Consider the following 24,899-nt stretch of genomic DNA (forward strand, 5'->3'; position numbering starts at 1 on the left):
CAAATATAAGATCTTGTATTGTAGTTATGGAATGACGATAGGTATTTGATATGTGAGGAAAGATAACATGAGAAATTATGAAAATGACGATGCAAACAGAGACTGTGAAAATCAATACCGCCTATCTGTTTGAATTCACTCTAACTGAGCATCAGAAAGACTGACATTCTGCTACGCGTGTATTTTACACAAGCATTCACCGCTAGCTAGCTAGCATCTGGAGTTTTCACAATTTGAGTCACGTTGAAATACGTCACAGTAAATTTGGCAGGATTAGTTTCATTTTAGTGAAGGTCACAACATTTTTTATAAATTTTTGAACTGCATATATGCAAGAGTGACTTCCTCCATGCTGTGACAGTTTATTCTTCCCAATTTAGATGTTCGTGCAAGATTATGCCAAAATCTTATTACTTTTAACGGATAAATGGGTATCGTTGCGGAACATAGCAGGAATAATTTCACAAAACTGTTAGCTGAGAAACTTTCATTGTGATGTAAAGATGATTTATGACTTTGTAATATTTAATTTAAGACCCATTTAGTGTGCCAAATATGATACTGAACGACTGTCATTCATATCTAATATAGCAGCAGCAACATTCATAGGGTAGTGTAATGGTACTTGAATTATGTAACCATTACGGCACCTCACCTCAACCTCTCGATACCAGCAATATTCTACTGTGTTTCTGTAAAATAGTTAACATATTTCTGTGACAACATTCAGATTTGATTTAATTAATGTAGAGGTACATCGATATGTATATACTGTAATGATATTATTCTTATGTGTATTATTTCTTTTGTCACTATGATCTTTGATGTACTTGTAACTCTGATTTTTGGGCGTGTAAGTGGCTATTAGAGAGTCAAGCTTTGCTCGTCATGTTAAAAAGACGCAAATTGTAGTCAATTTATGAAATGTGAACTTTAACAGTGAGGAAGATATTTTCAAGTATTTTTTCTATTGTGAAGTGATGTTTTGGAACGAGTTACATGATATTGCAACAAAAGTAATAAAAAATAAGTGTAACTTAAATTCGGAGTGCTGATTACTTTTTTACATCACCATTGTCCTAACTTGCAAAAGTTCAATCTTCAAGATGGTTTATGAAACACATCTATAAAACTTTTGAATATCGCAGAATAACACCTAGGCCTCTTTGCATCCGAGCTGGGAATCATCACTACCTAGATTTTCGACGATTGAGCCATGAGTTCACAACGAGACCAGGGTGGGAAACACAAAAAGATGAGTGCCTAGTCTATCCATTATTTCAAGAAATGACTTTATTAACTGTGCCTTAATGACACCTGCCACATAATATAACTTTGTTGTTGCCCGAAAATGCAATATTTAGCAGCGTGAGCAACACTACAATCATAATTAATTTTTGACCTTTGTTGTGGTAGGGTTGTTAGAGTAGGCACTTACTACGACTGGATACTATTGACAACTAAGCAAAAAGTTGTCTTCAGTCAAAACAGTGGTGTGATGAGCTCTCCACGTTACTTTATCCTGCGCAAGCCTCTTCAACTCCAAATAGCTAATGCAACTTATATCCTTCTGAACCTGCTTACTGGATTCGTCTCTTGGTCTCCCTCTACAGTTTTTATGCCCCATCTCCAATCCCCCACACCTCCCTCCAACATTAAATTGATAATTTCAATGTCTCAGAACGTGATCTATCAACCGATGCCTTCTTTTAGTCAAGTTATGCCACAAATTTCTTTTCTCCGCAATTCTATTCAGTATCTCCTCATTTGTTACATGATCAACCCATCCAATCTTCAGCATTCTTATGTAGCACCACATTTAAAAGCTTGTGTTCTCTTCTTGTCTAAACTGTTTATCGTCCATGTTTCTCTTCCATACAAATACTTCTAGGCAAATGCCTTCAGAAAAGACACCCTGAAACTTAATATATTCAATGTTAACAAATTTCTCTTCTTCAGAAATGCCTTTCTTGTTGTCACCAGTTTACATTTTATATCCTCTCTACTTCAGCCATCATCAGTTATTTTATAGCTCAAATTGCAAAACTCATCTAATCTGATTCCTTCAGTATTGTCTGATTTACTTCATGTTCCATTATCCTAGTTTTGCTTTTGTTGATGTTTATCTTATATTCGCCTTTCAAGACACTGCCCATTCCATTCAAATGCTCTTAATAAATCCTTCATTGCATCTGACAGAAATACAATGTCATCAGCAAACATAAAAGCTTTTATTTCTTCTCCCTGAACTTTACTTCCTTTTCCAAATTTCTCCTTGCTTTTATTCACAGCTTACTCGATTTATAGATTGAATAACATTGGAGACAGGATAAAATTCCATCTCACCGCCTTCTCAACTATAGCTTCCCTCTCATGACCTTAGACTCTTATAACACCTGTCTGGTTTCTATACAAGGTGTAAAAACCTTTCTCTTCCGGTATTTCACACCTGCTACCCAGACAATCTCAAAGAGTGTATTCCAGTCAACATTGTCAAAAGCTTTCCCCAAATCTACAAATGCTATAAACATATGTCTCCCTTTCCTTAACCCACCCTGGGTCAATGTTGCCTCACATGCTCCAACATTTATCCAAAAACCAAACTGATCTTATACAGCGTCAGCTGCTACCCGCATTTCCACTCTTCTATAAATGATTCGTGCCAATATTTTGCAACAATGACTTGTTAAACTGATAGTCCAGTAATATTTACGCCTGTCAGTGCCTGCTTTCTTTAGATCTGGAATTATTTCTTTCCTCTTTAAGTCTGATTGTATTTCCCTGGTTTTTATATCTCGCACACCAGGTGGAATAGTTTAGTTGCGGTTGGTTCTCCCTAGGATAACAGCAGTTATGACGGAATGTTGCCTACTCCAAGAGCCCTGTTTCAGCTCAGGCTTCAGCTCTGTCAAATTATTCTCGCAGTATCATCTTCATCTACTTCCTTTCTATAATACTGCCTTCAAGTTAATTTCCCTCATTTAACAGCTGTGCATATTCATTCCACCTTTCAGTTTTTCCTTCTTTGAACAGATACAGTCAGTGGAGATCATTAAAAGTTCCTCTCAATTGGCTAGCACCTAAAATGTGAAGTAATGTAATTGCAAATATTGTGTCATGTAACATGGCATGTTAATAATTACATTTATCCATCAGAAAAATGCCAATTCTACATTTAATATGAAAAAAGTATGGAAAAGTAACTGGTGGAGTTAATGCCAATATAGAATAACAGGGAATCAGAAGGATATCAAGATCTTACTGCCAAATTAGTATCAACATGGACTGCAGAACAGAACAGCCTTTTAAAAAGTATGAAGGAATTCTAATGTTCAGGTGGTTTTAGAGACATAACAGAAACTTTATACTCTAATGTAGTCCAAGTCTCAGTATGCACCACTACAACATGAGTAAATGTAGACTCTAGAAAATATTGTAAATATACAGGTATTACAGACATAAGCTTGTAAATGTTCAGAATCACCTGACCGCATCTGATTGAAGGAATCACATGTGTCAGATGACACTTAACACTTGTAAGCTTATGTCTGTGTTACTTCTATGTTCACTTTGTCTTCGAGAGAGAGAGAGAGAGAGAGAGAGAGAGAGAGAGAGAGAGAGAGAGAGGTGCTACTGAATGAATGTGAATATCAAAGGAAGATGATTCATACTTTATGAGAAGTGCCCCCTACTTACCCAACTGTAAGGCAAGTTGTCATCCCTCCCCCCTCCCCCCCCCCCCCCCAAAAAAAAAGTACTTTGCAAAATACGGGGTTGTCTTACATTCACAGATTAAAGTGCTGTTTCTGAGGTCGACATTTTTACACTGTGTTTATTTATTTATTGTTCAGCTAATTCAATCTATACAAGATGTAGCCTCTAAGTTATTAAATACGTTTTTAAGAGGTATTTTCCTGCATCTCTGTCCGCTGTTGTCTTCTGCAGTTGAAGCCCGCAACTGCCCCGAGTTCCTTATCCCAGTGATCTGGTGGTCTTCATTTCTCTCTGGGACTCCACTCTAAAACTGATTTTGTCCATCTTCCATCCTTCGTTTGTGCAATATATCCTGCCCACTGCCATTTTAAAGACTTAACCTGTTCTATAATATTTTTTACTCCAGTTATTGCTCGTATGTCTTCACTTTTCTGTCGCTCTTTCTTAGTGTGACCTAACATTGACCTTTCCATAGTTCTCTGAGCAGAGTTAAGTTCCCTTTTGATAAACTCATTTAAAGTCCAAGTTTCCCACCCTTATGTTAAAACTGGTAGGATACAGTGATCAAAAACTGTCTTCTTTAAGTAGACTTGCATGTTATATTTGAAAACTGTTGCACTCCTTCCATAAGCCCTCCAAACAAGTTTAATTCGACGAAAAATTTCAGGTATCAAATCCCTTTTTGTCTCAATTAATTGCCCCAGATAAACCTATTCTGTAGCATTGTTTAGGATGTTGCCATTCAGTGTTACTTGTCCTGCAGCAACCACTTATTATGCATAACCTTTGTTTTAGAGTGATTTATTTTAAGTCCAACTTCCCGACAACGATCTGTTAAGTCTAAAAGAGGACTGCATTTCCATTTTACTGTTAGCTAGGACCACTATATCGTCCGCAAATCTCAGGTTGGTGAGCCTTTTACCATTCACCCTTATTCCTCTGTTGTCCCAAATAATTTTGGACATAGCCATGTCGAGAACTGCTATAAATAACTTTGGGGATACAGGATCGCCCTGCTTTACTCCTTTTCCAATGGGAAATTCGCACTTGTTTTTTCCAATGTTGATAGATGCTACAGATGTGTCATAAATGTTGCACAGTATGTTTATATATTTTGTTTCCACTCCTTGCTCGGCCAGTGTTTGTATGACTGCAGTGTGGCTGGCAATCAAATGCTCTTCCAAAGTTAATGAAGACTATGCATAGTGGCATTTCATACTCACTGGCTCGACTAATTATCTCATGCAGTGTGTTTATATGGTCAATTGTACTGAAACTACTGCAGAATCCAGCTTGTTCTATGGGCTGCGCAGTCTCCACTACCATTTTAATGTGATGTATCAGGAATTTAGTGAACACTTTAATTACAACAGGAAGTAAGCTAATGGGGTGGTAGTTCTTCAGATCATGAATACTTCCCTTTTTATGTAGTAAGATTATGTTTGCTTTGTTCCAGCAGGTTGGGATGCTGCCATTCTATATGTTGAAGTAAAGACTTTAGCCAGATGTTTCTCTGTTTCCTCCCCTGTAAGTTGAGTATGTCAATTGTCAGACCATCATGATCCCCTGCTTTGCCATTCTGCATATCTTTTATAGCTTTCCTTATTTCTTTGGGGATGATTTTGGGGACTACTACATCATCATCATCATCATCATCATCATCATCATCATCATCATCATCATCTGCACAAGGTTTTCCTAGTGGTTCATGTGTTCTTTCATATAATTTACTATAGAAATTCTTTATATGCTTTAGAATTTCTTTCTTTTCCATTATGTGCCCATTATCAATCGCTACGATTTCGTTTTTAGCAATCGTAAGCTTTTGTTTAGCTTTCTTGCAGCTCCTTTTACTCTCTAATGATAATTTTATGGTGTTTTAATCGTATTTTTGTATGTTGGCTCTCATATTCTTCCTTATACACTTACACAGTTCTGAATATTCTATCTCGTCACAAGAAGTTTTAATTTTCATTCTTGTCTTTTTACGAGTAAAGTTTTGGTTTCCGCCCTTAACTTTCCTCATTGTTTAGTAATTGTTGTCAGTCCACCTATTTGTTTTGCAGTTTCCATTATCATTTCAGCTAGATTTTCTTCTGTTGACTCTTCTCATCTCACTCGAAGGGCATACTGAAAATCTTTTTCCTTTCGTTTAATTTATCCATATCTATAATTTCTTTTTTCTGTGATATTAGTTTTCTTCGTTCTTGTTGAGTATTAATGTTTATTTTTGCTCTTACTATTCTCTAGTCGCTACCAGTATTAAATTGATTTAAAACTGAAACATCTTCAATTATTTTGGTGTGATTTGAGATGATAAAATTATTTCATTGTGGGTCTCATGATTTGGGCTTCTCCATATCCATTTCCTATTATGGTGTTTCTTAAAAAAGATGTTCATGATGAATAATTTATTTTCTTCTGCAAACTGAACCAGCCTTTCACCCCTTTCATTCCTCTCATTGATTCCATGGCAGCCTACTGAGACATCACCCTGTTTTTTGATACCAACCTTGGCATTTAAGTCCCCAATTACCAGTTTAAAGTGGCAGTCTCACCCTGTGTAATAGCTTAGTATATGGGTTGTATTAGATGAAGCTTTGGCAACTAGGATCACGTGGAGATTTAATTTGAATAATTCAGTAGGGTGGGCACTACAATGATGTGAGGATAGGAGTGACAAGCGGGTTTTGTTGTGCTGTCAACAATGGGAATGTATATTGTGTCCCTTGCCTTTTTATGGCCACCTACCACAATCAAATTGCAGTTTTTCTGAATCCAATACTAGTTGGAATGGAACTGACTTTACATTTGGACAAATGCTCAACAATAGTATATGATGAGGGCATGTTGAAAAGTAATGTCTCCCAATTTTTTATTCTGTTCTCAATATTCATTCAGGTATTACCTATCACGCATATTACTAGGAAAACCTTGTGCAGATGATGATGATGATGATGATGATGATGATGATGATGATGAAGATGATGTAGTAGTCCCCAAAATCATCCCCAAAGAAATAAGGAAAGCTATAAAAGATATGCAGAATGGCAAAGCAGGGGATCATGATGGTCTGACAATTGACATACGCATATTCCTGCTTTGCTGACGCAAGATGCAACCCTCTCCTGCTAGAGGGCTCCAAATTGTAACATGTAATATGGCAGTGTGTAATGGAACTATGTTGGTGCATGAGAAACAGCATGCTGTAATGGAGTTTCTAACTGCAAAATAGTTTTACATCTACATCCACGTGATTACTCTGCTATCCACAATAAAGTGCCTGGCGATGAACCACCTTCAAGCTGTCCCTCTACCGTTCCACTCTCAAACGGCACGCGGAAAAAATGAGCACTTAAATTTTTCTGTGCGAGCCCCGATTTCTCTTATTTTATCGTGATGATTGTTTCTCTTTATGTAGGTGGGTGCCAACAGAATGTTTTCGCAATGTGAGGAGAAAACTGGTGATTGAAATTTCATGAGAAGATCCCGTTGCAACAAAAAACGCCTTTGTTTTAATGATTGCCACTCCAATTCACACACCATGTCTGTGACACTATTTCCCCTATTTCGTGATAATACAAAACCAGCTGCCCTTCTTTGTACTTTTTCGATGTCATCCGTCAGTTCCACCTGATACGGATCCCACATCGCACAGCAATACTACAGAATAGAGTGGACAAGTGTGGTGTAAGCAGTCTCTTTAGTAGACCTGTTGCACCTTCTAAGTGTTCTGCCAATGAATTGCCGTCTCTGGTTTGCTCTAACCACAATATTATCTATGTGATCTTTCCAATTTAGGTTATTTATAATTGTAATCCCTAAGCATTTAGCTGAATTTACAGCCTCCAGGTTTGTGTGCCTTATTGCGTAATCAAAATTTAGCTGATTTCTTTTAGTACCCATGTGAATAACTTCACACTTTTCTTTATTCAGGGTCAACTGCCACTTTTCGCACCATACAGATATCTTACCTAAATCATTTTGCAAGTCGTTTTGATCATATGATGACAGCATCATCTGCAAACAATCTAAGATGGCTACTCAGATTGTCTCCTAAGTGGTTAATATAGATCAGGAACAATAGGGGGCCTATAACACTTCCTTGGGGAACGCCAGATATTATTTCTGTTTTACTCGATGACTTTCTGTCTATTACTACTAACTGTGACCTTTCCGACAGGAAATCATGAATCCAGTCGCACAACTGAGGCGATAGTCCGTAGGCACGCAGATTCGTTAGAAGACGCTTGTGAGGAACAGTGTCGAAAGCCTTCTGGAAATCTAAAAATATGGAATCAATTTGACATCCCCTGTCGATAGCACTTATTACTTCATGAGTATAAAGAGCTAGTTTTGTTTCACAAGAACAATATTTTCTGAATCCATTCTGACTATGTGTCAATAAATTGTTTTCTTCGAGGTATTTCATAATGTTCGAATACAGTGTATGTTCCAAAACCCTACTGCAAATCGACGTTAGTGATATAGGTCTGTAATTCAGCAGATTACTCCTACTTCCCCTTTTGGGTATTGGTGTGACTTGAGCAATTTTCCAGTCTTTAGGTACGGATCTTTTTGTGAGCAAGTGGTTGTATATAATTGTTAAATATGGAGCTACTTTATCAGCATGCTCTGAGAGTAACCTGACTGGTATACAATCTGATCGGAGGCCTTGCCTTTATTAAGTGATTTAAGCTGCTTTGCTACACCGAGAATATCTTGGCAATTGTTCTTGATTGGAATTCAGAAATATTTACTTCATCTTCTATGGTGAAGGAGTTTCGGAAAACCGTGTTTGATAACTCTGCTTTAGTGGCACTGTCATCAGTGAATTCACCGCTGTTATTGCGCAGCGAAGGTATTGATTGCATCTTGCCACTGGTGTGCTTTATGTATGACCAGAATCTCTTTAGGTTTTCTGCCAGATTTCAAGACAGAATTTCATTGTGGAAATTATTAAAAGTATCTCGCATTGAAGTACGTGCTATATTTTGAACTTCTGTAAAATTTTGCCAATCTTGGGGATTTTGCATTCTTTGAAATTTGGCATGCTTTTTGCGTTGCTTCTGCAACAACGATCTGACCCATTTTGTGTACCATGAGGGATCAGTACCATCACTTATTAATTTATGTCAACTGCTGTCGATACTCTCTCTCTCTCAAAACATTCCACAACACTTACATGAGCAGATCGGAAGGAGTGAAGACTGTCTCTTAAAAAGGCGTTAAGAGCATTTTTATCAGCTTTATTCAATAGATATACTTTGTGTTTCTTTTTGATGGTTGTAGGTGTTACAGTATTCAGCCTAGCAGCAACTGCCTTGTGGTCGCTAATCCCTGTATTTGTCAAAATACTCACTATTTGTCCAGGATTATTCGCTGCTAAAAGGTCAAGTATGCTTTTGGAACTTTTTACACTTCGAGTGGGCTCATGAACTAATTGTTCAAAATAATTTTCTGAGAAAGCATTCTGTACCATTTTGGATGATGTTTTATGCCTGCTGCCATCTTTAAATTTATAATTTTTCCAGCATATCAAGGGTATATTGAAGCCACCACCGACTATACTCATATGAGCGGGGTACTTATTTGAAATGAGACTCAAGTTTTCTTTGAACTGCTCAGCAACTAAATCTTCTGAGTAGGGGGTCAATAAAACGATCCAATTAATAGTTTAGTCCAATTGTCAGGTATAACCTCTACCCATACTATTTCGCAGGAACTATCTACTTCAATTTCGCTACAAGGCAAACTACCTCTGACAGCACTAAAGACTGCACCACCAACTGTATTTAATCTATCCTTTCTGAACACTGTTATATCGTTTGAAAAAATTTTGGCTGAACTTATTTCTGGCTTCAGCCAGCTCTCTGTATCTACAACTATTTGAACTTCAGTGCTTTCTATTAGGGCCTGGAGCTCTGGTTCTTTCCAAACACAGCTACGACAATTTACAACTACAATACCAATCATTTCGACAACTACCTTACTGTGTTTTACCTGCCCACTTTTAGACGGACGCCCCTTCTGTGGTTCCCTGAGACCCTCTAACCTACAAAAACTGCCCAGTCCCTTCCACACAGCCCCCGCTACCCGTGTAGCCATCTCCTGTGTGTAGTAGACTCCCGACCTATTAAGCGGAACCTGGAAACCCACCATCCAGTGGCGCAAGTCAAGGAATCTGCAGCCTACAAGGTCACAGAACAGCCTGAGCCTCTGATTCAGACCCTCCACTCGGCTCTGCACCAAAGGACCACAGTCGGTTCTATCGACGATGCTGCAGATCGTGAGCTCCGCCTTAATCTCAGAAGCAAGACTGGCAGCAGTCTTTATCATTTCCGCTAGCCACCCGAAACCTGACAGAATCTGTTCCGATCCAAAGTGACGCACATCACTGATACCGACATGAGCCACCACCTGCAGTTGGCTGCACTCTGTACTCTTCATGGCATCCGGAAGCACGCTTTCCACATCCAGAATGACTTCCCTCATAATGCACACGGAGTGCACACTGGCTTCCTTCCCCTCCTTGGCATCCATGTTCCTAAAGGACCACATTATGCGCCTAATGTTGGAGCTCCCAAATACCAGCAAACCCACCCTCTGTGAATGCCCAGACCTTGCGGGCCGAGAAGCTTCCTCTGGAACAGGGTGGACGACTGCATCCGGCTCAGAGACATCGTCAGCCACAGATAATGCCTGAAACCTGTTCATCAAATGAACCAGGGAGGCCCTACAATCAGCCCCTCGGAAAGTTTTTCGCTGCCTGCCAGACTTTGGAATAATCTCCCACTCAATCACAGGTGAGGGGTCAACCTCAGTGCAGGCAGTTCATCCACACATGGAGCACCCTCTCCTCCAGCACAACAATGTCAGATCACACACAAGTGCCGCGACTTCTGCAACAATCCAACACCTTAGGTTCACTGCCCTCAATCATCCTCCATATAGTCCCAACTTCGCCCCATCCAACTTTTGCCTGTTTCCAAAACTTAAAGAACACATTGGTTGACTTCAGTTTGATAATGATGAAGCACTGCAGGCAGAGGTGATGATGTGGCCCTGTCAACAAAGTCAAACAATCTACAGTGATGGTATCAACTGGTCTCTTGTTGGGAAAATGTGTTCATCGCCAGGATGAGCATTTTAAGAAATAAATACATAGGCATGAAGAACAAAGTTATAGAATGTTAATAACATTTGTTTTATTTTAAAAGCTTTAAGAGTTGTCACATAAAAAATTTGGAGGAATTACTTTTCAGCATGCACTTTAAACATTTCTACAGGAGACACACTACAGCTGCTACTGCTCTACAGCACTGCTGATTTTCAAGGTTGGCAACAATGTTAACTTTAAGTGGCACAATTTCACAATTCATTTATTGAAATTCAATTTCCTTATGTATTCTGCACTGTAAGAACTGTGAACTGTTGCAATCAATAATGGATGGAAATCACAGCAGTGACTCTGCTGAGAAGTTTGGGTCTACAAGTTTGCACTTCACAACTGATCTGACAGACAAGACAACAAAAACTTTAAGTTACTGGTAATTCATGAAGCATAGACCACAAACAACTGTGCTGCAAGAAGAAAATTTGGTGTCACAGGAGCAAATGTTCATGGGTGGTGTCAGATGAAGAACATATTAAAGAATGGCAGTTCTACACACCAAACTTTCAGGGGACTGAAGCAGGAAATATTTCATGAACTGGAGCAGCTGGTTGCTCAATATAATTTTATTAGTAAACTGTCTAAGTATTTGTAACAAATTTCCCTGAATTTACTGTCCTCCAGGACAGTTCTCGCAGTCAAATTACTCTTGGGACCGAGAGCTGGCTGAAACCTGAAGTCGAAAGCTCTGAGATATTTTGTGCGTCATGGAACACATATCAGAAATATAGATTAGAGGCCATAGGAGTGGGAGTGTTTCGTGCAGTTGACAAAACTGTTGTCTCTAGTGAGGTCCAAGTTGAGTGTGACAGTGAAGTTATCTGGTCACATTTAACAGGTGTAGGTGAAACCAAATTAATTGTTGGATGTTTTTACCGGCAATGCAATTCTGCTGTGACTGTTCTAGAGTCATTCAGGGAGAATGAGAGAGAGAGAGAGAGAGAGAGAGAGAGAGAGAGAGAGAGAGAGAGAGGTGGGGGGGGGGGGGGGGGGGGGGGGATTTACAGACAGACAGTCATGCAAAATACTTCTGAACATGTTTTCTGAAAACTAGCTCGGCAGCCCACACGCAATGGTATTATCTTAGATCTTGTAGCTACAAATAGGCCGGAACTTATTGGCAATGTCAGTATGGGAAAGGGGATTAGTGATTACGATGTCACTATAGCAACTATGACTATGAATGTTAACAAATGAGTCAAGAAGGCTAGGAGAGAGTTTCTGCTGGATAAGGAGAGAGTTTCTGCTGGATAGGGCACATAAGCAGTTATTAGCATCTCACTTAGAAAGTGAATTGGCATCACTTAGTGACCAGTAACATGGATGTAGAGGAATTATGGGTCAAATTTAAGCAGATTGTAAATCGTGGTCTGGGCAGTTATGTGGCTAGTAAGTGGATAAAGGATGGAAAAGACCTGCCATAGTTTAATAATGAAATTTGGAGGATGCTGAGGAAGCAGAGGTTGTTGCACCCTCAGTTCAAAAGGGAATGAACAAATGATGACAAGCGAAGGTTAGTAGAGATTCGTTCGTCTGTGAAAAGATCTATGCACAAAGCGTACAACAACTACCACCATCAAACCTTACGAAAAGACCTGGCAGAGAACCCGAGGAAATTCTGGACATATGTCAAATTGCTAAGTAGGTCTAAGGCTTCCATTCTGTCCCAGTCTGTGGAAATTGGAGATAGCAAAATGAAAGCCAAAGTTTTAAATTTCACATCCAAGAAATTGTTCACACAGGAGAATCATACAAACCTACCCTCATCTGACCATTGGACAGACTCCCGTATGGACGACATAGTAATAAGGATCCCTGGTCTAGAGAAACAACTGAAAGAGCTGAAAGCAAGTATGTCACCAGGTCCAGATGGAATCCCAGTTCGATTTCACAAAGAGTACTCTATGGCACTGGCCCCTTACCGAATCTATCGCCCAACACAAAGTCCCACGCAACTGGAAGAAGGCACAGGTGATTTAAGTATATAAGAAGGATAAAAGAACGGACCTGTAAAGTTAGGGACCAATAACCCTAACATCTGTTTGCTGCAGAATCCTTAAACATATTCTAAGTTCGAAAATAATTAAACTTTCTGGAGACTGAGAAGCTGTTGTCCACAAATCAGCATGGTTTTAGATGGCACCACTCGTGCGTGATTCAGCTTGCCCTTTTCTCACATGATATACAGCGAACTATGGATGAAGGACAACATGCAGATTCAATATTTCTAGATTTCTGGAAAGCTTTTGATGTGGTGTCCCATTGCAGGCTGTTAATGAAGGTACGAGCATATGGAATAAGTTCACAGATATGTGAATGGCTCAAAGACTTCTGAAATAATAGAACCCAGTATGTTCTCCTCGACAGCAAGTGTTCATCAGACAAGCGTATTGTCAGGAGTGCCCCATTGAAGTGTGATATGACTGCTGTTGTTCTCTATATACATAAATGATTGGGCGGACAGAGTGAGCAGCAATCTGCAGTTGTTTGCTGTGATGCTATGATATATGGTAAGGTATCAAAGTTGTGTGATTGTAGGAAGATACAAGATGACTGAGACAAAATTTCCAGTTGGTGTGATGAATGGCAGCTAGCCCTAAATGTGGTAAAATGTCAGTTAATGTGGATGAGTGGGAAGAACAAACCTGTAATGTATGGATACAGTATTACTAGTGTCCTGCTTGACATAGTCCTATTGTTTCAATATTTGGGTGTAACTTTGCAAAGCGATACAAGACGGAATAAACATGTGAGAACTGTGGTAGGAAAGGCAAATGGTAGACTTTAGTTTGTTGGGAGAATTTCAGGAAAGAGTGGTTCATCTGTAAAGGAGACTGCACATAGCACGCTGGTGCAACCTATTTTTAAAAAGAGTACTGCTTGAGTGTTTGGGATCTGTACCAGGTTGGATTGAAGGAAGACATCGAAGCTATTCAGAGGTGGGTTGCTAGATTTGTTACCGGTAGGTTTGAACAACACATACATGTTACGGAGATGCTTTAAGAACTCAAATGGGAATACCTGGAGGGAAGGCGACATTCTTTTCGAGGAATACTGTTGAGAAAATTTAGATAAATGGCATCTGAAGCTGATTGCTGAACAATTCTACTCCCGCCAGCATACATTGCACATAAGGACCATGAAGATAAGATATGAGTAATTAGGGCTCATATGGAGGCATACAGACAGTGGTTTTTCCCTTGCTCTATTTGCAAGTGAAACAAGAAGGGAAATGCCCAGTGGTGGTACAGGATACCCTCCGCCACACACTATATGGTGGCTTGCAGAGAATCTATGTTGATGTAGATGTATGTCAGGCAAATGCAGTGAAGGCTTCCCAACTACGAGAAATTCCAAAATGGGGAGGTAAAGAAGAATTGTCAAATTGCATGCATTGAAGAATTCAAAGCAAGTACTGGCTGGTGTCTGAGGATGATAAAGAGGACAGAGCTTAGTACAACAGAGAACAACGCTTTGATAAGCTGTGAAATGTTACTGTCAACGTGATTGGTGTTAAAAGTGTTCCCTTCAGAAGTTCTGGCAATAACGTAATGCAGGGTGCACAAGCAGATGGCAGGTTGGTTTGTTGGATTAAAAGAGGGGGAAAGGGACCAAACTACGAGGTCATCAGTCACTTGTTCTGGATAAAACAATGCCACAAGTGTGAGAATAAAACAAACGAGACTGACAACTCAAAACAGGATGAAAGGAAAAATCACAAGAATGATGAAGGGCAACAAACATGTAAATGGACAAAAGGGACAAGAAAACCACAGAAATGCAAGAAACACGATGAAGAGATTAAAACAACAAAGTAGATTACCATGGTTGGCTGACCACAAGAATAAAAAAGGAGAAACCAGCCCACTCTGCAACACATTAAAACCTCCACCCCAGAAGCACTAGGCTGGAGGACACAGAGGGACAAAGGACATGCTTTAATACTTAGATCAAATGATAAAACCCACTCTCCCGAATACAAGGTAAAACTAAATCAGCCAATGAGGCGTTGTCAGATAAAATTAGCGGCAACGAGTCCGGTAACCCAAGATTTCGTCGCTGGGCAGTCAAAGTGGGACAGTGCACCAGAATACGGGCCACTGTCAATCGGGCACCACGCCGACACTCAGGCGGGTCTTCACGGCGCAAGAGGTAACCGTGGGCTGCCCTAGCGTGGCCAATGCGGAGCCGGCAGAGGACAACCGATTTCTGCGAGAGGCTCACATAGAAGACTTCCACACATTCGTAGTCTCCTTAATGACACACAGTTTGTTGTGTGTACTGTTATGCCATTCCATCTCCCAAAGCTAAAAAACCCTACGGAGTAAGTCAGAACGCAGGTCAGATTCAGAGGTGCCCATCTCCAGAAGCGGTTTTCGCATAGCCTGTTTGGCCAGCCTGTTGGTAAGTTCGTTGCCTGGGATGTCAACGTGTCCTGGGGTCCACTCAAACACCACTGAATGATGGGACCGGTCCAGGGCATAGATGAACTCCTGGATGGACACTACCAAAGGATGGCGAGGGTAGCACTGATCGATAGCTTGTAGGCTGCTTAAGGAGACAGTACACAGAAGAAACAATTCCCCGGGGCATGAACGGATATACTGAAGTGCACAAGAGATGTCCACCAGCTCTGCAGTGAATACACTGCAGCCATCGGGCAAGGAATGCTGTTCAAAATGACCTCTGTCGATGCAGGCGAAACCAACATGACCATCAGCCATTGAGCCATCGGTGTAAACCACTTCAGAGCCCCGGAACACAACAAGAATTGAGAGGGAGTGACAGTGAAGAGCGGCAGGAGTTACTAAGTCATGCAAAAGACCCAGACGAATCTGTGTACACCATGGGGGTGTATGTAGATGGACCTGGATGGGAGGTGGTAAAGGGAAAGAATCCAGTTCAGAAAGAAGGAATCGCACGCGAACCACAATTGTTAGCCCTGACCTGGACCACTGATGCGGGAGATGAACTGCCGTGGGTGGAAAAAAGAGATGGTAATTTGGATGCTCAGGACAACCACGAATGTGTGCAACATAACTGGTGAGCAGTTGTGCATGTTGGATCTCCACTGGAGCAACAATGGCCTCCACAAGGACGCCGGCCACCGGACTCGTCCTAAAATCTCCTGTTGCTAGGCAAATGCCACAGGGGTGCAATGGGTCGAGTAAATGCAATGCTGAGGGCGTGATCAAACCATAAATCAGACTCCCATAGTCAAGGCGGGATTGAACAAGGGCTTTGTAGAGCTGCAGCAGAGTACAGCAATCTGCACACCAGATGGTGTTGCTCAAGCAGCAGAAGGTATTGAGGTGCTGCCAGCACTTCCGCTTAAGCTGACGAAGGTGAGGTAGCCAAGTCAATCGGGCGTCGAAAACCAGTCCTAAGAATTGATATGTCTCAACTAAAGTGAGTGGATCATCATAAAGGTAAAGTTCTGGTTCCGGATGAACGGTACGGTGCCGACAGAAGTGCATGACACACGACTTAGCAGCCGAAAACTGGAAGCCATGAGCGAGAGCCCATGACTGCACCTTGTGAATGGCTCCCTGTAGGTGCCGCTCAGCAACACCAGTACTGGTGGAGCAGTATGAAATGCAGAAGTTGTCTGCATACAGAGAGCATGAGACCGACGACCCTACAGCTGGAGTCAGTAGGCAATGTGACTCGAGGACCAGAGCCAACCCAACCGCCAACACACCATATGTTCCAGCAGCTTACAAACAACGTTGGTGAGGCTGATGGGCCAATAGCTATCCACATCAAGCGGGTTTTTGCTGGGTTTGAGCACCAGAACGATGGTGCTTTTCTGCAATTGCGATGGAAAGATGCCATCGCACCAGATCTGGTTGAAGATAATGAGGGGAATTTGCATGTAGTCACACGAAAGATGTTTAATCATCTAACTGTGGATCCAATCTGGCCCAGGAGCTGTGTCGGGGCAATGTGCAAGAGCAATGAGGAGCTCCCACTCCATAAATGGGGCATTATAGGGTTCACTGTGGCGTGTAGTGAACGAGAGGACTTTCCTTTCCATCTGCTGTTTGCGGGTGTGAAAGGCTGGGGGGGTAGTTCTCCAATGCAGAGGCTCGAGCATAGTGCTTAGCAAAGTCCTTGGCAATCACGTTTGTGTCGGTACATAGCATAACATTGATGGTAACGCCAGGGACACCTGTTGGGGTCTGGTACCCAAAAAGATGTCTGATCTTCATCTAGACTTGGGAAGGTGACACATAGCACCCAATGGTCAACACATACCTCTCAAAACACTCCTGTTGCAGTCGTTTTATAAGCTGGTGTACACGGGCACAGAGTCGCTTAAAGGCCATCAGATGCTCTAGGGAAGGGTGTCGCTTATGTCACTGTAGAGCTTGCTGACGCTCTGTAATTGCCTCAGCGACTTCTGGCGACCACCAAGGGACTGTCTTTCGCTGTGGGCACCCTAAAGAGCGAGGAATCGTGTTTACTGTCACAGAAACAATTGTGGTAGTCACCTGCTCAACCATCACATCGATGTTACCATGTGGGGCAGAGTCAACGGTGACAGCAGAGGTGAAAGTTTCCCAGTACGCCTTGTTTAAAGCCCATCTGGGCAACCATCCGTGGGCCTGATGCTGGGGCAGTGACAGGAAGATGGGGAAGTGGTCACTACCACACAGGTTGTCATGTGCTCTCCAGTGGATAGATAGGAGAAGTCCTGCTGCAAATGGATAAATTAATGGCCGAGTATCTACCATGAGCCACACTGAAATGTGTGGCGGCCCCAGTATTTAAGAGGCAGAGGTTGAACTGAGACAGTAAAGTTTCGACATCTCTGCCTCGGTCAGTAAGCAGGTGTCGCCCCACAGGGGGTTACGGGTGTTAAAATCTCTCAAAAGTAGGAAAGGTTTAGGGAGTTGATCAATCAGTGCAGTTAATACATTCTGGGGTACTGCACCATCTAAAGGAAGATATACATTCCAGACAGTTATTTCCTGCGTCGTCTGTATTCTGACAGTCACAGCTTCAAGAGGGGCTTGAAGGGGCACAGGTTCACTACAGACAGTTTAGGACATAAACGCGATCTTCACCTGACACACTATTACATTCGCTACGGTTCCTGTAATACCCCTTATTGCCACGGACGACAGGGATCTGCATTGCCGGGAACCAGGTTTCATGGAAGGCAATGCAGAAAGCAGGTGTGAAGCTTAACAGTTGCCGTAGCTCAGCCAGGCGGTAGAAAAAGCCACCGCAATTCCACTGGATGATGACATAATCATGAGACTGGAAACGCATGGAAAATTCAATGAGCAGTCTATATCCATTGTGTCTGAGGGTCCGGCTAGATCTAGGTCCTCAGCGGACGCCAGAATCTTCACCCCATCCTCAGACGTAGAACTTGTAGGTAGCGGTGGTGTGGGTGCCACTGCAGGTTTCTTGTTCTTAGGGGTCTTCTTTTTCGATTTCTCGCACTGTTCCTTGGGTTTCCCTGGCTGGGAGGACTTCACTGAATCAGTCTCCGGGACTGAGGATGAGCGTGAAGCCCTACGACCAGCTGCTTTTGGGCTCTTCAACTGCTGGCGGATGTCATCTTTCCCACTAGCACAAACCTGAGAAGGCAGTGACCCAAGGGACCCCTCCCGAGCGGGAGGAGCCAAAGAAGCCTTACGCTTCTCTCGCTCAGAAGTGGGGACTGAAATCCCCAATGGTTGGAGGGTTGTTGCTTCCAAAGTAGGTGGTGCAGGAGCAACAGGGAGGGAAGTGCCCCCCCATGACCAAGGGGGCAGGTGTAGTCTCCCAGTTCTGAGAAGTGACAGGAATTCGAGGAACTGATGGGGCGACAACTGTTCTCGTAGCGACGGCTTATAAGGAGGTCATAGCCACAGGATGTAGGCACTCAAATTTCCTCTTAGCCTCAGTGTAGGTCAGTCGGTCCAGGGTCTTATATTCCATTATTCTCCTCTCTTTCTGTAAAATCCTGCAGTCTGGCAAGTAAGGTGAATGATGTTCTCTTTAGCTGACACAGATGGGAGGCGAGGATGGTCGAACTTCCAGCACTTAAGGCACTGCATTGTGGGAGGGATATATGGCTTGATGTCACAGCAGTAGACAATCACCTTGACCTTCTTGGGCGACGTGTCACCCTCAAAGGCCAAGATTAATGCTCCGGTGGCAACCTGGTTATCCCCCAGACCCCAATGGATGCGTCAGACAAAACGAACACCTCGCCACTGTAAATTGGTGCACAGCTCAATTTCTGACTGCAAAAGACAGTCCCTGTGCAATATAATACCCTGGACCATATTTAAGCTCTTATGAGGCGTGATGGCAACAGAAACATCCCCCAACTTGCCACAAGCGAGTGACTGGGCAGAGGATGCTGTTTTTGTCAAAACTAACCCAGAGCGCATTTTGGACAAACCCTCCACCTCCCCAAACTTGTCCTCCAAATTCTCCACAAAAAACAGAGGCTTCATGGACATGAAAGATTCCCCATCAACTCTCATACATACGAGGTACCGGGGCAAGTAAGCTTCACTGTCATCCTTAGCCTGGCATTCCTCTTATGGTGTGGCCAGGGAGGGGAATGACTTGGGGTCATATTTCTTAGCATTAAAGTTAGAATTTGCCCACTTAGAGACTGCTGGCGGCAGACCACCTGCAAGAGATGACGTACTACGCTTCATAGCGTGTCATCCACCCTGATGCCACCCACTCCGACCAGGGCCCCTCTCCACGGGCGCCACCCAGCCGCAGCAAAGGCCATCTAGCACGATGGCCATTGCCGGGAGTCTCGATGCCCCAGGGTGATTGGCATCTACTCCTTGGCATATGTGGGGAGTTAACAGCACAGGCATCAGCAGAGCAATCCCTGTGTTGTCGGCGGCTACAGCTAACAGGGTACATGGTGGCTCCACAACAACAGATTGTCTACCATGCTGGATAGGAGGTACAAGGAAGTCCATGGTCATTGTCGGCACAGAAAGTGACACTGCATAGTGCATGGTGGAAAAAACGCACCCAGGAATGTGTCCTCACCCAAGAGATGGAGAATGGGCGGAACTGCAATGCGACGACGAGAAAGTGGGCTAAAGATCTCAATGCATGATGGACACGATGCACCACGTAAGGTGCCCTTCCCCAATTGGCTCGCTCTTTGGGAAAATTTTGAAAAATGGAGGTCAAACCCTACAGGGGACCGTCACATAAAGGACGAAACATGTAAGACTCCTTTTAGTCGCATCTTACGACAGGCAGGAATACCTCGTGCCTATTCTTAACTGCTTCCAGGGTTTACTTATAAATGCCAAGAAAAGGTATTGATGACAGACAAACAGATGCCACACTGATAGAAGATTATTTGGAACAGAATACTAGGTTTTTTGCTTAACAGAATGAAAAAGTTGGTACTGGATTCTTTCAAGGGTTGTCACACATAGGAAGATAAGGACATGATATCAAAGAACAACACAGACCTGATGATAATTCCTGGTGGTGTGACCTCTGGTGGTATGACCACACAACTTCAATGAAATGGATGTTGTTGTGAACTGACTTTTCAAGGTTCATCTGTGACAGCTTTACAGGCAGAAGTTTCTTCAAGGAGATCATGCCCTCACTCCAAGGGGGGTGGGGGATGGGAGTTAAAGGAACCTTCAGTATCCATACTGGACCAGTGGATCCTTACTGTCTGGGACAGAATATCACAATGCTATGGTTGGCTCAGAAGATGATGATGTATGTGAGGTCTGCCAGGAAGGGAGAAATGGAAGTAGACTTACAAATTATGATGATGATGATAACAGTGATAATGACTACTAAAAATAGTGGTATGGGAGACCCCTGGGTTAGATAATAGGCATTTTTTTAAAAATTATTATCTCCTTTTACAGAAAAATCCAGACAATAAATGACATAAGTTGAGAATAGGTATAATGTTTACTTTTTAGACAGATATTTTATATCAATAAAACAATCTGTAATTTTGATTAGTCATAGTATGGTAAAAATAAGAATTTCTCAAGAGCAATTAAAAAAAAAGGGGGGGGGGGGGTCACCGTACATTCAGGGTCATTTTATTGTCTGATAAATCCAGGCATTTAGAGCTCACATTTTGCTCCTGCTCCAGGTGCATTCAAATTCCCAATTACAAACTCATGTTCACAACTAATACCAACTCTAACCCACCAACAGCTTCCCAGATATTAACGATAAATTATTATGTTTTTGACTATTAGCAGATGTTCCAAAACTACAATGATAATACTCTATTATCCACAGTCAGAGTTTTCACTCATCTTCGGATTGCAGCTTGTCACACTGCTCTGAAACATTGAGCAGAAGAAATCACTGAATCCTTACCAGTGACACTCTCTCTTACATAGCTCCCACACCAATATCAAAGTTTCTACTGATGTTTCCAGTAGCTTTGGTGTAAGTACATACAGACAATAATAGATTATTGTTAATAACTTCATACACACTTTCTGAACTTGCCTTGCATTTCTTCAAATCCTAAGTAACATACTAATGCACAATCTATTGGTGTGATAAAGTCACACACCACAGATTTTACACATACTGCTTTCAGAAGCTGATACACAGAGGAAGTACAGAAGTATAATATATCATTGGCATAACTTAAAAACCCCGATTTTTAGAGGTTTCAAAAAACCTACAATAGTGAAAACAAACACGTCTCCATATCACTGCAATAGTGAAAACTGAAATAAGTCTCTACGAGGTGCGACAATAAAGTAATGAGACTGATTTTCTTTACAAGATGTGGCAACCCTGCAGGCTTGCGTAGGCACAATATCTTTGACCTTGGTCTATAAGCTGCTTCTAGTCCAAGCGGCACTTCGATGCAACTGCTCAGTCATGAATTGTGCTGTAATAAGTTAACACGTGTTTGTGTCTCTTGTCACGGAAATGGAACCGCATAATACTGCGCAACAGTATGCCATTTCTTTTCGTGTTAAATTGGGTGAAAATGCAATGACAACTTACGGTAAGCTTCATAAAGCTTTTGAAGAGGAGGTTATGTCAAGAGCTCAAGTTTTTCGTTGGCATAAAATGTTTAGTGAAGGCACAACAAATATTGAAGATGAAGACCGCAGTGGACGACCATCAACCTCAGGGACGGATGTCAACTTTGCCAGGGTGCATGAACTTGTACGATCTGATTGAAGATTATCTGTGAAAATGATTGCAGAAGAACTGAACATCAATCGAGAAATGGTTCGTCTAATAATAACTGAAGTTCTTGGTATGAGAAAGATTTGTGCAAAAACGGTCCCCAAAAATCTCACACCACAACAGTGAGAAACACGGAAAAATGTGGCAACTGATCTGTTAGAGCAAACAGAAATCAATCCAGAATTGTTGAGCCATGTTATCTCTGGTGATGAAAGTTGGTTTTTTCAGTACGATCCAGAGACAAAATGCCAACGTTCGAAAATGGTGCTCAAAGGGATCACCCAAACCGAAAAAAAAACTCGTGTGTCAAAGTCAAAAGTGAAATGCATGCTTGTGTGCTGCTTTGATTCCAAGGGAATTGTTCATAAAGAGTGGGTGCCTCCTGGACAAACAGTTAACCAATATTACTACATAGAAATTTTAGAAAGATTTCATAAAAGAGTTCTTCGTGTCTGCGCCAACATTGCTGATAATTGGATTCTGCATCACGATAATGCGCCATCCCATGCTGCTCTGTCAGTACAGCAATTTTTAATCTCGAAACAAATTTCAGTACTACCACAGCCACCTTATTCACCAGATATCACTCCAAGAATCAAAACGGCGGTCGAGGGACACCATTTTCAAACAAGATGTCCAAAAAGCTGTGACGAGGGTCTTGGAGGATATTACAGATGATGAGTTTGAGAAATGTTACCATCAATGGCAGAAGCGTAGAAGTGTGTACAATCAGAAGGGAACTACTTTGAAGGAGACAACACTAAACTTGACTAAAACGGTAAGCAACTTTTTTTTTCCACATCATTCTCATTACTTTATTGTCGCGCCTCTTATATCAGCTTAGTTGGGTGTGCCCAATTCATTAATATTCTCACTTAAGGGAAAGACTGTGCACACTATTTAAAGGAAAAAAAAATCTTCTTGTTGATTACTACACTTTTTCATCTTTAGTTATCTGTTGCTAAAGGTGAGAGTTAGCTAGTTTCATGTTCCAAGGATCACTTGCACAATAAATCATAATGATGTGGAATTTACATGCACATCGCGACAGTCTTATCATCAGTCCTGAAACTGTGTTCCCTGTCATGAAGTATCACTATTTTTAATAGTTATTTCTCTATTCCAAACATTTCTCAGTCTGTCACAAATTTATAAGTTTTAAAATTTAGTATTGACTGAAAAAGAACAACAATTTACTTATAGAAAGAATGACATCCATACCTCATAAACTCTGAATGAGAATTCTGAATTCATTGCTTTAGATGTCTGCATATAACTCAAAGGTTGTCCAGATAAAACAGTCTTCATTGTCGTTGGATTCTTAGACATTTTTATTATAAATTCCGATGCAAGTTTTGTGAGGTGCAGGTCGTTTGTAAACAGACACGTAACTGAGTTTGCCAATAAGCCTTGCTCACAGATCACTGGCAACAGGCTCTCGAATTCCACTGCTTTCAGAAGCTGATACACAGAGGAAATACAGAATTATAATGTATCATTGGCACAACTTAAATATTCTGTGATTTAAGAATTTACAAACTAACATACAATTACATAATAAATTCATGAAAACACACTACAATAAATACATTAAAACACCGATTGTATTACATTAAAAAATTATATGGAAAACCAGAAGTATTGCATATCAATAATGAACAACTATCATCTCATGTGGAACAACATTACTTATGATGGGACAGTAGTATCTGGTAGGATTTCTGGCACGTGTGTGAAAATTTCTTATATTGATTACTTGATCAAACTTCAGCAACACTGCTTTTACTCATAAATAGTCGAATAAGATATAGTTGCTGTTTTGGAGAGGGCAGCTCCTGTCACATAGACACATGGAATAGTTCAGCATGTCACATGATAGGAATGCCAACCGACCTCGTGCTGGCACCAATGCCGGTTGGTCAAGACTCATTATATAACCAAATGTTATCTCGTTCAGGCTGTGGGTTGGGTGGATAAGGCACCATTATCAACATTGTGCACACTAAGGGTTTTTCATGTCACCATACCAAGCATGTACCATGACCACATCAATTTAAACTGGCAGAATCTGTGCTGTGGAGGATGACAAATATCCAGGTTGACCATCATCATGTATAGCTGCAGGTAACATTGTTGTTGGTATCAGATGAAGACAGTACATAGGAGTGATAGAATAGTGTATTTGATAGTTTTCTGGAAAATGTCTTAATGATTAATTATGTCCTTTATGCTCCTAACATGCTTTTCTCCTCTTGAATTTCAGTATTCTTTAATAAAAACAGAAATTAAATTCAAATAATTAGAAAGCCCACTAAAACACTCCATTCAAGTCATGTGATGCCTGTGATGTCACTGGCTAGCTTGCTGCTCCTATTGTCATAATGCTAATTCACAGTGATAACTTGTTTTGGAATTTAGATTTTTAAAAATTGGTTACAAATGGTGTGTAATATCATACTGTAAAAATACATCTATAAAGACTCCTGAAAATATGTTTTTGAGTCTTCCAGAGAACGAGAAGATGCGGAAAATGTGATTGCACTGTACCACCAAATTGCCACTACATCAATGCCGAAGTTCACTAACTTAATTAAAAATGTGTTGCAATGTGAAGTTAACATTACTTGCCTCTGAGGTATGCTCTCCTACTGTTACAATGAAGGCCAGGATTATTCAGCAAAATTAAACTCCTAGTGAAAACTGTTGTCTTACCCAGCTATTCAGTAGCTCAGTTGTTAGAGTGGTAGACTGCCTAATTTTATATGATGATGTCCAGAGATTGCTGGTTCGGGTCTAATCCGAAAGAACATTTTAACTTATCTGGAAAACA

At 41.3% G+C, this 24,899-nt stretch overlaps 1 protein-coding gene across 1 annotated transcript in view; it reads right to left on the bottom strand.

The window, feature by feature from the left end:
- The window catches only part of LOC124556498 (26S proteasome non-ATPase regulatory subunit 5-like), a 197,060-nt gene that overhangs the window by 126,271 nt on the left and 45,890 nt on the right, over positions 1-24,899 (bottom strand). The window contains exon 3 of the mRNA XM_047130455.1: positions 23,291-23,530. Coding sequence (XP_046986411.1) covers positions 23,291-23,530 — 240 coding nt within the window. The remainder of the gene's footprint in view (positions 1-23,290; positions 23,531-24,899) is intronic.

This window comes from Schistocerca americana, chromosome X (genome assembly GCF_021461395.2).
Source record: "Schistocerca americana isolate TAMUIC-IGC-003095 chromosome X, iqSchAmer2.1, whole genome shotgun sequence".
In the NCBI taxonomy this organism is placed as follows: Eukaryota; Metazoa; Arthropoda; class Insecta; order Orthoptera; family Acrididae; genus Schistocerca; species Schistocerca americana.